The 12,343-nt window shown below is 38.6% G+C and overlaps 1 protein-coding gene across 1 annotated transcript in view; it reads left to right on the top strand.

Annotated features, from left to right (window-relative positions):
- NIBAN1 (niban apoptosis regulator 1) overlaps positions 1–12,343 on the top strand; it is a 153,018-nt gene that overhangs the window by 52,992 nt on the left and 87,683 nt on the right. The window contains exon 2 of the mRNA XM_045452675.1: positions 10,484–10,614. Coding sequence (XP_045308631.1) covers positions 10,484–10,614 — 131 coding nt within the window. The remainder of the gene's footprint in view (positions 1–10,483; positions 10,615–12,343) is intronic.

Raw genomic sequence — 12,343 nt, 5'->3', positions numbered from 1 at the left:
GCAGGGTAGAGGGGGCTACAAACGTGGCTGTAATGTTTTGTTTAATCTTTTATTAGCAAATATGGTATATGTTAAGATTTTGTTTAGCTGGATGGTAGGAATATATATTCTTCACTTTATGTTCTATATGCTTGAAATAGTTCATAATTAAAGAAAACACAGACATAGGCAAAACCTTCTTATTAGTGGCAACACATCTCATCTCTTGACTCATATAAAGTAGGAAACAGAGAAGAGAGCAGAAAACCTTTGTTGAAGACATTTCAGATATCATGTGGATGATAGGCCTGGTTCACAGCAGTACCTTTTAACCTTGACTTGGTACAAAACACATTCTTAATCAGTAAATAAGAAAATCTACCTAATTAGTGCATTTCCCAGGGAGCCTTATGTTATTAGTCAGCAAAGACTGTAGCTTTAATTGAAACAGTGATGCCATTTAATTGGAACACCTGAATGAGATTAAGGGGTGCTCAGTTAAGGTCAATTCGTTTCCCCTGTGCCCAGAGCCTTGCTGGGTCTCTGCCTTCTTGCTGGCAACTTCTGCCAATTGGGATGTATCTGAGCCAAATGCTTTTACTGTCCTTCATAAATCATTTAATGGAATGTTTTAAATACAGATTCCATGTATTTCCGAATGTATTCTGAAAGACATTGGCATGCTGATTGTACTGATAAATTTAGAACTCATTATATTGGAGCACTAGACATTTGCATTGCTTTTAATTTGTTACTGACCCAATGGTTTAATATGTATAGATTAAATGAAATAAATTGGTAATTGTTTTGGGACTCAATAATGTATTTGGTTGGTTATATCTGTATTAGTCAGGGTTCTCCAGAGAAACAGAACCAACAGAAGAAAGAGAGAGATATTTTTTTAAATAAGGAATTTGGAAAAAAATAAAATAAAAATAAAGAAAGGAATTGGCTCATGGGATTATGGAGGCTGATGAGTCCCAAGATCTGAGGTCAGCAAGGTGGAGACCCAGAAGAGCTGAAGGCTAGCTCCACTATGAAAGCCAGCATGCTAGAAGCCCAGGAAGAGACAATGTTTCAGTCCAAGTTGAAAGTCAAGAAAAAAAACAATGTCCCAGCTCAGGGAAGCTAGAAAGAAGGAAATTCCCTCTTGCTCAACCTTTTTGTTTTATTCAGGCTTTCAACTGATTGGATGAGGCCCACCCAGCATTGGGGATGGCAATCTTCATTTTTTATTTACCTATTCAAATATTAACCTCATCCAGAAACACCCTCACTGACACATCCAGAGTATCTGGGCACCCCATGACTCAGTAAAGTTGACACACAAAATTGGCCATAACAAAAATCTTTCTACTCAAATTTAAGATCATTTCACAAGGCTTCCTGACAATATGGTTTTTATTACCAAAGATTATTTACATTCCTCCATTAATAAAAAAAAGGAGTGCTTGAATTCTTCTATAAAAATCAATGTAGTATTTAGTAGAAAGAAAAACTCTGCTAAAAACACTGACACTGACTGGGGTGCCTGGGTGGCTCAGTTGGTTAAGCGTTTGACTTTGGCTCAGGTCATGATCTCACTACTTATGAGTTCGAGCCCCACATCAGGCTCTATGCTGACAGCTTGGAGCCTGGGACTTGCTTCAGATTCTGTTTCTGTCTCTCTGCCCCTCCTCTGCACTATCTCTCTGTCTCTCAAATATAAAATAAAACATTTTTAAAAATTGACATTGATTTATTTAAAAAACTTTTTTTAATGTTTATTTATTTTTGAAAGAGAAAGAGAGGTGAGCAGGGGAGGGTTAGAGAGAGAGGGAGACACAGAATCCGAAGCAGGCTCCAGACTCTGAGCTGTCAGCAGAGAGCCCGACGCGGGGCTTGAACTCACGACCCGTGAGATCATGGCTTGAGCCAAAGTCAGATGCTTAGACTGAGCCATCCAGGTGCCCCCAAAAATTGACATTGATTTAAAAAAACATTTACAAATGTTCTGTTACTCAGTAGTTTTATGACCACAGGACAATTAATTTCTTGATCTGAAAATAGGAGGACATTGGAATTTATTATTATGATCCCACCTAGCTCTGGAGGTCTGTAACTTTGATCTTTTCATTAATATGTGGAAGTTGAAATGTGATTGGCATTGGCATATCTGTGCTACCGTCCAGATGAACTCAAGTTGCTTTCTTAGGGATATTGTGGAAGGCAGTCCCAGTTACTTATAGTTCTTTTTCATATTTAATTTCCTTGGTGCCTGTAATGACTAGTTTAGAGTAAATGAATCTCACCTGTGAGGACTGGACTCCAAACAGAGCTAAACTTAGAAAGTTTCAGGACATTTGTTAAGGACCATGTAGAATCACTTTATAGAAGAGCAATTTCCATAGAAAAAATGGGGTTTCCATAGAACTTGATACTATCTAAATAGTTATTTCTATTAGAGAGTTAATGGGCCTTTTTCTGTCTCCTTTTTTAGAGCATCACATATAATCGCTTTGGATAATTTTTCACTAATGTACATTACACAAGAATATTTTAATTTCGTGATTAACTATTTTGCTGGCAACAGATTGTCAAAAAAGCATGTGATGAGCTGTATTTTAGACTGTGCTAGATCTGACTTTATTATTGGAGATACTTGGGTTGTTATCAAGAAAATTGTATTCAGAGGACACAGTGCCTGACTGAATTAAGTGGATAGGAATGAGAACCATTTTGGCAGTTCTTAAATTCTTGTGAGGATAAGTTAGAGCATGCTAAAATAATTTTCACTAATGAGTACTTTATCAGCCTTGTAAATAGTTTCAGAAAGTTAGCTAGCCTACAGAAATGTTGACTAGTTTATGAAGTTCTACCTGCACCTTCCTAAGCCCAGCATTATCATCTTTCATTTTCCTAGCCAAGTCACCCCTACTTATCGTTACCCATATACCCAGACTAACAAAACACGTATCTGAGCCCCAAATACAGTTCTCTAAAAAGTGCACTTTTTTGTACACGAATGGTATAGATTCTTGAGAGAGAAGTAGAAACTATAGTAGAAAGCATTTCAAGCAAATATACTTCTGTGTGAGGAAAAGAAAAATGGAATGAAAGAAAAAAAGAATATAATTAGGAAAATAAAGAGAAACCTGGAAGAGACACCAGGACCTATTGTGTTGGAAGGGGAATCACTTAGTAAAATTCCTAGGCTTGTTGCCTGGTTTATTTTAAGTCTGGCCTGATTTCTTTTAATGTGCATATTGTGTTCATTTATACGGTCGCAATCTCAAAGCAAAGAATAGTTTCAGGATTCTGGAATAATCTGAGAGCCTCTGATAAAATATGTGCAAAAAATTTTAATAACTATAATTAGACTCAAAAGGAGCAAAGGAAATCTCATTTCAGTTTGTGAATTTCAGCTATGTATTTCTTCAAAACCAAAAAAGGCTGTCTAATGGGCAACCATGATTCCTTCTGAATTCATACTTCTTGTGATGCTTTCTGAAAAAGTAGCTGTGTCAGATGGGTTTAATTTTATTTTTCACACACATCCCTCTCATATTTATGAGGAAAAAGACAGCCAATCTGCAGCTTCCTTTGGGGACATTAGACAGCTTAGAGAAGTGGCAAAATAAACAAGATTTATTCTCATCAGATGTGTCATGGGAAAATTGGAAGCATGCTGTGAGGTAATGGCAAAATAATCTTGAAAATTTCCAAGCACGTTTTTCCAAATGAAATGAAATTTAAAGTTAGCTTTCATCTAATTATGGCTAAAGAAAAATGCGTACATAAAAATACAGGTATATTTATATACATATCTATCTTCCAACAATACTATTATAATTTCTTCCTCTAAAAAAAGAGGAGGGCAGACTTAAGATCGCAAAGTTCTAGAAAGCTGTTCACTGGAATAGCTGACCACAGGGATTTTAAATTTTCCCTTGGATAAGGTAATGGGCATTGGAATGTATAGCACGTTAGTGTTTTTCCCTTTCTTGGTGTCTCCTCCATTTCTCTTATTAACCTGTGAGGGTATTATTCTACTAAATCCCTAGTATAGATGGGCACCTTAATTTATTTCAGTGCTGTGGCCATTTGTAGAAAACATTGTTCTTATTTCTGCTGTTAACCTTCAAAATAAAGCTGCCAGTTATTTTACCAGAAAAAGATGGGTTTTATTCAGGAATAGCAGAGAATTGCAATCTGGGACAAGCAAGCTATGGCAAAATCATAAGCAAATCCACTGAACAAAGGGGAGAGGAACACTTTTTTATAGAGGTAAAGGGGAAGTTGGGAAGGCTGTCATAAACAAAAAATCCATTGGAGTAAACTGGGAGTGGAAGTAGAGTGGTTTTTCATTGGCTGAGTTGTGACTTTCTCCCATTGGCGGGGCTGTTGCTAGGGGAGGAGGAAAGCTTTTCTTCTTCCTGTTGGGATAGTAAAGTAGTATCCATCAGCTGGGTCCATCTATTCCTATTGGATTTGCAATTAATGAAGAGTGGTAGGGTGTGAGAGTTCCCCTGCCAAACCTTCTGACTCCGTTTTAGTTAGGTTTTCCTTTTTGAATTTTCACACTGTTCACCCACTGGAGTTGGTGTCTGGCCCTTACATAGCATCTGTAAGTACATGAGGATTCATGGAATGCTCTTAACAGGTCAAGCTTTGTGGCCGTATTAAAGATACTGAGCCCATTTTTAGAACAGGGATTGCAAAAAATTGAAGGTCTTTAACAGTGCAAAGGCAAGTATATTGCAAGCCTAACTCAGAGTTTTGGATCTCTATGAGTTTTGGAAACGAGGAAACTGTTCTTTGTTTATTCCTAAGCATGTCTGTTTTCTATCCAGAGGGTCCTGGCATGATTTTGAAATATTTAATATAAGCTCTTGGGAGAGTTCTATGTTTCTCTTCTGTGGATTAATATCTGAAGTAAATCATAGAGAACATAAGTTGGTTTATATATTTCTTGGTTTTAACACAAAGTAGAGTTCCTGCCAGATAAATTTCAGAGAGTTGATGGGATTAAGGCTGCCCATGAAGAATTTTTTACTTTTCCTATGGAATCTGTTCAAAAACATCACTGTGCTTAAGCACACACACACACACACACACACACACACACACACACACACACACCATTTAGTTCAATTATGGAGAATCCAATTTATCCCCATTCTCTAAGGCATTTACTGGAAGAGAGAGTCCTTGGGCATTATTCTGTGTAATTAGATTTTTGCACCTTTGCATTGTGAATTGGGATTTCTGATTTCTCCACCCTAAGGTGCACAGTGATGATGCTCAGAAGCCTGAGACTATAACTGATGTTATAATTCATCAGGACTTTTAAACTTTTATAATTTACGAAACTCTGGGGGAAAAACAATAGTGGGTATTATACTCTATTTTATAAATATTTAAAATATTTTTTAGAGCTACTTCTCTTATTTCCCCAAATCTTTTTTTGTGTGTAATGTTTATTTATTATTGAGAGACAGAGACAGAGTGCTAGTGTGGGAGGGGCAGAGAGAGAGAGAGGGAGACACAGAACCCGAGGCAGGCTCCAGGCTCTGAGCTAGCACAGAGCCCGACGCGGGGCTTGAACCCACAGACCGTGAGATCATGACCTGAGCCGAAGTTGGATGCTTAACTGACTGATCCACCCAGGTGTCCCCCCCACCCCCAAATTAATCTTCACCAGAAACCTCAACAGTGTTTACGAAAATGTGTCAAAGGCTTAATTAATCCTCTTCTAATGTCTGGATTTGGCTCGGTTTTCAGGAAATAGCCACTTTGTTAAATAAATCCATTTTTTAAAAATGTTTGTATTTTTCTTCTTCATAGTAACAATAAAAATGTGACATCTGAAAATAGTGATTTTTGGAAGGTAATATAGGGAAAAAAACAAAGATGAAATGTTAAGTAAATAAAACTGGGCACAAAATATAATATTCTCAAACTATTAAAAAATAATTATAAAAAATATTAGAAGGAAATATAGCAAAATAATGTTTGGATTGTTTATATCTTTCACTACCTATCAGCTGTTTTTCTAAAAGTATTTGAAGCAGGGATAAATATATTTCAGAGAAGATTTTAGAATAGATTATAGTTGTATTGACAGTGCAGATGATGGGAAAACTAGAAATAATCCACTACAAACAGTATCTTTCAAGAAAGAAAACTAGTGATAAAGACTAGATTTAAGTTGAATTACTACAGATCTGGAAGGTTAGCAAAAAAACTTCTAGAATAAAAAAATATACAAATCTATTCAGACTTCATGTAAGTTTTACCTAGACACTTATATACTTCCCATGATTACAGACTGGTCAAGAAAAATAAACAATAAGGAAGGTGTTTGTTCGTAAATAATTCTCCACATCTAATTTCATGGACAAAATTCATCTAAAAGCTTAAAAGGAATTAATCAGGGGGCGCTTGGGTGGCTCAGTCAGTTAAGCATCTGCCTTTGGCTCAGGTCATGATCTCATGATTGATGAGTTTGAGTCTCTTGTCGGGCTCTGTGCTGACAGCTCAGAGCCCAGAGCCTGCTTCTGACTCTGTGTCTCTCCCCGCCCCCCTCTCCCTCCCCTGTTTGTGCTCTCTTTCACACTCAAAAATGAATAAACATTAAAAAAATTTTTTTGAAAAGGAGTTAATCAGTAAGAGTCTTATTTTTTTTTGAAAAAACAAATGAGTTGAGCTTTGAAAGTGTATATTTTTAATAACAAATATTCAAGCTGAGCATTGGGGCTTTCTCCTTTCTGGGGACATTGCATGGGTTTCAAGATTATGATGCATTGTACTTTGCTTTATTCTTAAATATTTACTCAACCATTCTTTCATTCATTCAACAAATATTTGCTAAGTACATAAATACAGTATATACCCTTGGAGGAGAGAAGAGCTATATTTAAACAGCTGTAGCAAAGTGGAGCACAGTTTTGGGAGAACACAAACGAAGGTGAGATTGTTTCCACCTGGGGAGAGCCAAAAAAGCCTCTGTTGGGGTTGGAATTTCCATCTGGGCTTGAAGGATCTGAAAGTGACTGGCAGGGCGTTTAGCGGGAGAGAGGAGGGGTGAAGGCGTGTACAGAGGACAAGGAGATTTCATTTGAGTAGGAGAGGTAGAAAATAAAGACAATTGGGGCCAGATCACAGGGCCTTTGGTACTGGGCTAAGTGGTTACTACTCTGGGCAATGGGGAACTGTTGAAGTTTTTATGAAGGTAGTGACAATGATCTTGTAGCAACGTGTCAAATGAAACTTGTCAGACCAGGACCAAGAGGATTGTACCTCTATGACTATGAGGAATGCCTCTTATGATTTTCAAGAGTTCCCTGGGAGCATTAAGGGCAAGACTTGGATCTGAAGGACAATTTCCTACTCTACCGTCTGGGCCTTTGTTAACTTGTGCTAGCTTTCTCATGAGAGGAACCATGGTGGCCAGCTGGGACTCAGCCTCTCATGTTCTGCTCTGTCAGCCCTGGACTCACTCTGGCCACTCCCCAGAATCTGTCTTGGCCACACTGACCAAGCTTTGGCGTATTTCCCATAATCCTCCAGGCTCTGTGTATCAGCACTGGCATTCCCAACTCCCACTCTGCCTTTGACTTTTTTGTTCCTCTTTTGGAGCTGAGAGCTAGTATGCTTTTGGTGGTTTTTTGTTTTTTTTGTTTTGTTTTTGTTTTGTTTTTTTCTGCTGTGATTAATACTGAGGGCAGATTAAGAGACTTTTATGGTGTTGAAGCTGTACTAGTTTGGGTGGGGGCAACAGGGTGGATCAACAAATATTGTGGGAATAGAAGTGACAAGATCCAGGGGCGCTTGGGTGGCTCAGGCAGTTAAGCCTCTGACTTCGGCTCAGGTCGTGATCTCACAGTTTGTGGGTTCAAGCCCTGAATCAGGCTCTGTGCTGACAGCTCAGAGCCTGGAGCCTGCTTCAGATTCTGTGTCTCCTCCTCTCTCTGCCCCTCCCCTGCTCATGTACATGTGTGCTTCAGTAACACGATGAGATTGCTCCTCTGTCTTCATTTTATACGAGGAGGGGAGTTAACTTGTGTAAGGCCCCACTGCTGGTGCGTAGCTGAGATGGCACCCAAAGCCATGTTTGTCTGACTCCAGAGTCCACTTTCCTAACCACGGTGGTGTTTTGCCCCAACACCAGGCTTTTATTTAAATGTCAAGATCCCTACTTAGGTGTTCCTTTGTTTGGGTTTAGATAGGCTTAATCTAAAATCGAGATATATTTTGGGAATCACTTGAGGTTCTTTTCCCCCTAGAACTTATGATAGTTAGCTGTTTCATTCACATTTTGAACCAGTCGTTAGGTTAATTACCATAGAAAGCTGTAGTCCCTTTTTTATAAATGCTGCCTGGTGGAAGATGTGTTGGTACTCAAATCACAGAAGCATTTTTTCTCATACATTGGGAGGGAGTGGTGGCATCATAACACCTCAGTAGAGGCAGGGCATCCTTGGCTGAGGCTTTGTGATGTGGCAGGAAATCAAGTTTCAAAGCTTTGTAGAGCTCATCATAAAATGGCATCCACCTTCTTTCATTTAAATCCAAGTGCTTGCAAGAGTGAAAAAATTAGTGTCATAAATTAGCAGGCTGCCCTTCTGCGAGACAAAATAGTGGTCACTTGGACCCAAAGGGCAGATTTTGTTAATTGTTTCTATGTTTCGGTGAGGTGAGGCTCATTCTCATTGTGAGAATTCCTGAAGATATCCCACTCTTATGTAAGAAAATTATAGACAAGGATATAGAATTTTATTTCTTATGCACTATATAAAAGCTAAAAAAATATTAACCAATTAGATAATTATAAAGCCTAAGTATATTAAAGTATTATGCAAATACAGATTAATAGTAATACCATAGACTCACAGAGCAAGCAAAAGCATGCTGATTCAAATTATAGGAGCTTTTATTTGCATTTCTACAGAACCTATTATTAGTGGGTCTCAACACACCTTTCAAGTAATAGTTATTAAAGCCCATAAGTATGACCAAAAAAGGTCATTTTATTGAGGGAATAAGGAAGAACTCCCCCTTTCCTCATACAGAGTAGATCTAAATGCCTGATCTAAAGTAGGATTCTCTATAGAAAGAGTATTCATACACTATGGGTGTCTGGGGCTATGATTCCATACGTATAGAAGTTGGCAGCTATGAATTCAAGGTTCTCATATTGAGTATCTCAATCTATGTGGTTAGAACTCTTCACTTATTTTTGAAATTTTATATGCATAATAGCTCTAAACAAATCTTGCCAGTATATTTTAATATTTCTCTGTGACTATATCAAATTTGAAAACAAAAATTATGCGAAGCTCACATGAAAATATTTTAAAATATTTTGGAATTGTTATAGCACATTAATTTTTTTTCTCAAGATTATATCTTATTCCAAGGACTAACAGCTTGTAAGCACAGCCAGTGAGACCTGTGTTTATTTCTCTACTTTGTAGCAAGTCCTTGAAAGGTGAGGATTTCTAATCTGTCTGGGAATATTCCTTTGCCTTTTCTCCCCTATTTCTTTTTCTCCGTTCCCTCCTTTGCAACTTAACCTACTCTCTAAAGCTAATAAGCACAGGTTGGAAAAGTTCAAGAATATTCCTAGTGCCTGACCCTCCTCTTTCTCCATCTTGAGTCCTCAAACTACCCCTCTTCCCCCCCATGATTGATCCTAAGCTTCATTTTCTTCTGGTGCTAAGTCATCATAATGCAGTTGTTGGTCACTATTGTAAGGCAGCTGTACTTCCAGGGTTGTACTTCAATGTCATGTAGATTTCAATAAAAGCATGAACTAGTGAGTACTTTCCTTTATAGTTAGGGACACTGGAGCCTGGAGAGAATGAGGGACTTGACTGAGGACATCCAGCTGATTTCTGTCTCCCTGGAATTGGGACCACAACTCAGGTCTCTAGACTCTTAAAGTGTTTTCCTCTACCTCATAGTAATTATATAAGGCTTTGAGTCACATAAAAAATTTAAACCAGAAACATAGGAGCAGAACTAGAAGAAACAGTTGGTCGATTTTATCCAGGGCTGTGGGTCAGTGAGATGAGGTGGAACTCAAGGATCGAAGGAAGAATGGAATGATGTGTGTGCAGAGTTGAAATGGTGGCCCCTGGGATTACTGCATAGGAGTTGGATGACTGGAGGTAGAAGGGAATGAAGAACAAGCTGGAGTGGAGAACCGGATAAGGTAGAATGGTAGTCATATAGGGATTTAGAAGGATGACTGAGTTTATAGCCAAGGCAATGGGTTGTTGATGTAAGATGAAGAAAAATTGTATTGGTTACTGGATGGATGGTCCTTAGGGACAGCAGAGACTCTCAAGATGACGTCAGAAGGGGAGGGAGAGATACAGGCACGTATGGCATGTTGCAAAGTTCTCAGGAAATGTGAACTAACAAATCCCTGGAAAACAGTGGTATTAGTGGGGTAGATATGTGTCTAGTTTGTAAGAGATGCCACATTTCTAAATTCTAATTTTCTTATTTTTTCTAGGGAAAACTGAGGCTACCATCAAAAACTTCAGTCCCTTCTATAGTCGTCAGTACTCCGTGGCCTTCTGCAATCATGTTCGCAGTGAAGTGGAACAGCAAAGAGATTTAACATCACAATTTTTGAAGACCAAGGTAACCCGTGGACATTTGGTTGACAAATATCTCCCACTGAAGAATGCTTTATAACATACCATGTTTCAGAAATAAACAGTAATTTGAATGGCAGTTCAAAAAAATCTGTCCCTAAGAAAAAAATCTGTTCTCAAATCATTTCATGCTCAAAAAACGTTATTTGCCTGGAAGTTAGAATGTGTGATTCCTTGCTGATGGTGTAATCCATATGAAAAGAAACCTAGCATAGTCAGTTTTATTGTTTTTCCCACACTGATGCTTTAATATCAGGAAATTGGACTCGCTGTAGTGAGTTCAATAAAAAAAAAAAGTCATAATTTCAGTGCCTTGGACTATGGGCATTTTTGTTTTGGTCATTTATCAACCGTGATCTTCTCTTCTAATCCCCTAACTTACTCTTTCTCCCTTGCTCCATCATAATAATTACCTACAACCTCAACAAATATGTATTGATAACCTACTATGTGCCAGGCCCTACTCTAAAAATTGGGGATCAAGACAAATTCTCTGCTTTCCTGTTTATATTCAAAAGTAGGAGACAGTAAACAAATAAATAAACATATATCAGGGGATATCAGGTGCTAATGAATGCTTCCAAGAAAAATAAAGCCGAAGTCTTATTTTAGAGAAGATGGTCAGAGAAGCCCCCTGTGGAGGTGAAATTTGAGCAGACACTCAAGTGAAATAAGAGTAGGTAGGCTGGGTGAATATCTGTGGGATAAGGAGCAACAAGTGCAAAGGCCCTGCAGGAGCCATAAGCACATCAGGAAGGCTATGTGCTGAGAGCAGTGTGAGCAAGAGACAAGGGATGATAAGTGACTACAGAGTGAAAGGGAAAGACCAGACCATGTAGGAGCTGTAGACTGTGATAAGGGTTTCTTCCTTTTTTTTTTTTCTTAAGTTTATTTATTTACTTTGAGAGAGAGAGAGAGAGAGAGTGCACAAGTGAGGGAGGAGCAGAGAGAAGGAGAGACAGAATCCCAAGCAGGCTCCATGCCCTCAGCACACAGCCCAGTGCAGGGCTTGAACTCATGAACCTGTGAGATCATGACCTGAGCCGAGATCAAGAGTCAGATGTTTAACAGACTGTGCTACCCAGGCACCCCAAGTGTTTTTATTTTAAATGTGAAGAGAAGTTATTGGAGGGTATTGAATACAAAGTGACTTACAATTTTAGGCGACTTCTCTGGCCTCTCTGCAGTGAATAGACTATGGAGAGGGATAAGAAAGGAACTTGGAGACTGGTAAGGAGGAGCCGGTAGCAGGGCAAGAGAAGGGTGAAGGCAAACTGGACTTGGGAATCACAAGTTCTCTTTTGACCATGTAAGTTTGAGATGGTTATTTGATTTACACCCATGAAAATATTGAATAGGTAGTTGAATTCTCTCGTCTGCAGCTCAGTGGAGAGGTAGAAACTAGAGAATAGATATTTGGTAGTTGTTAGCTTATAACTGGTATTAGGCCATGGGACATAATAAGGGAGAGTATCAATAGAGAAAAGAAGATATTCCACAACCAAGCCCTAGAAAAGGAAAAGGATCCAGCAAGGGGGACGGACAAGAAATAGTCTGTGCAGGAGGAGAAAATCAGGAAAGAGGAATGTGCCAGAAGGCCAATAAAGAAGGGCTTACAAGAAAGAGGGAGTGATAAACAGGTCAGATACTGCTGAGAGGTTGAGTGAATTGACCAATAGATTTAGCCACATGAGTGTGTAGGGATAACTGAGTGT

The sequence above is a fragment of the Leopardus geoffroyi genome, chromosome C3 (genome assembly GCF_018350155.1).
Source record: "Leopardus geoffroyi isolate Oge1 chromosome C3, O.geoffroyi_Oge1_pat1.0, whole genome shotgun sequence".
NCBI classification, from domain to species: Eukaryota; Metazoa; Chordata; class Mammalia; order Carnivora; family Felidae; genus Leopardus; species Leopardus geoffroyi.
Note: the sequence above shows the minus strand (reverse complement) of the source record. Positions and strands in the feature narration are given on the sequence as shown.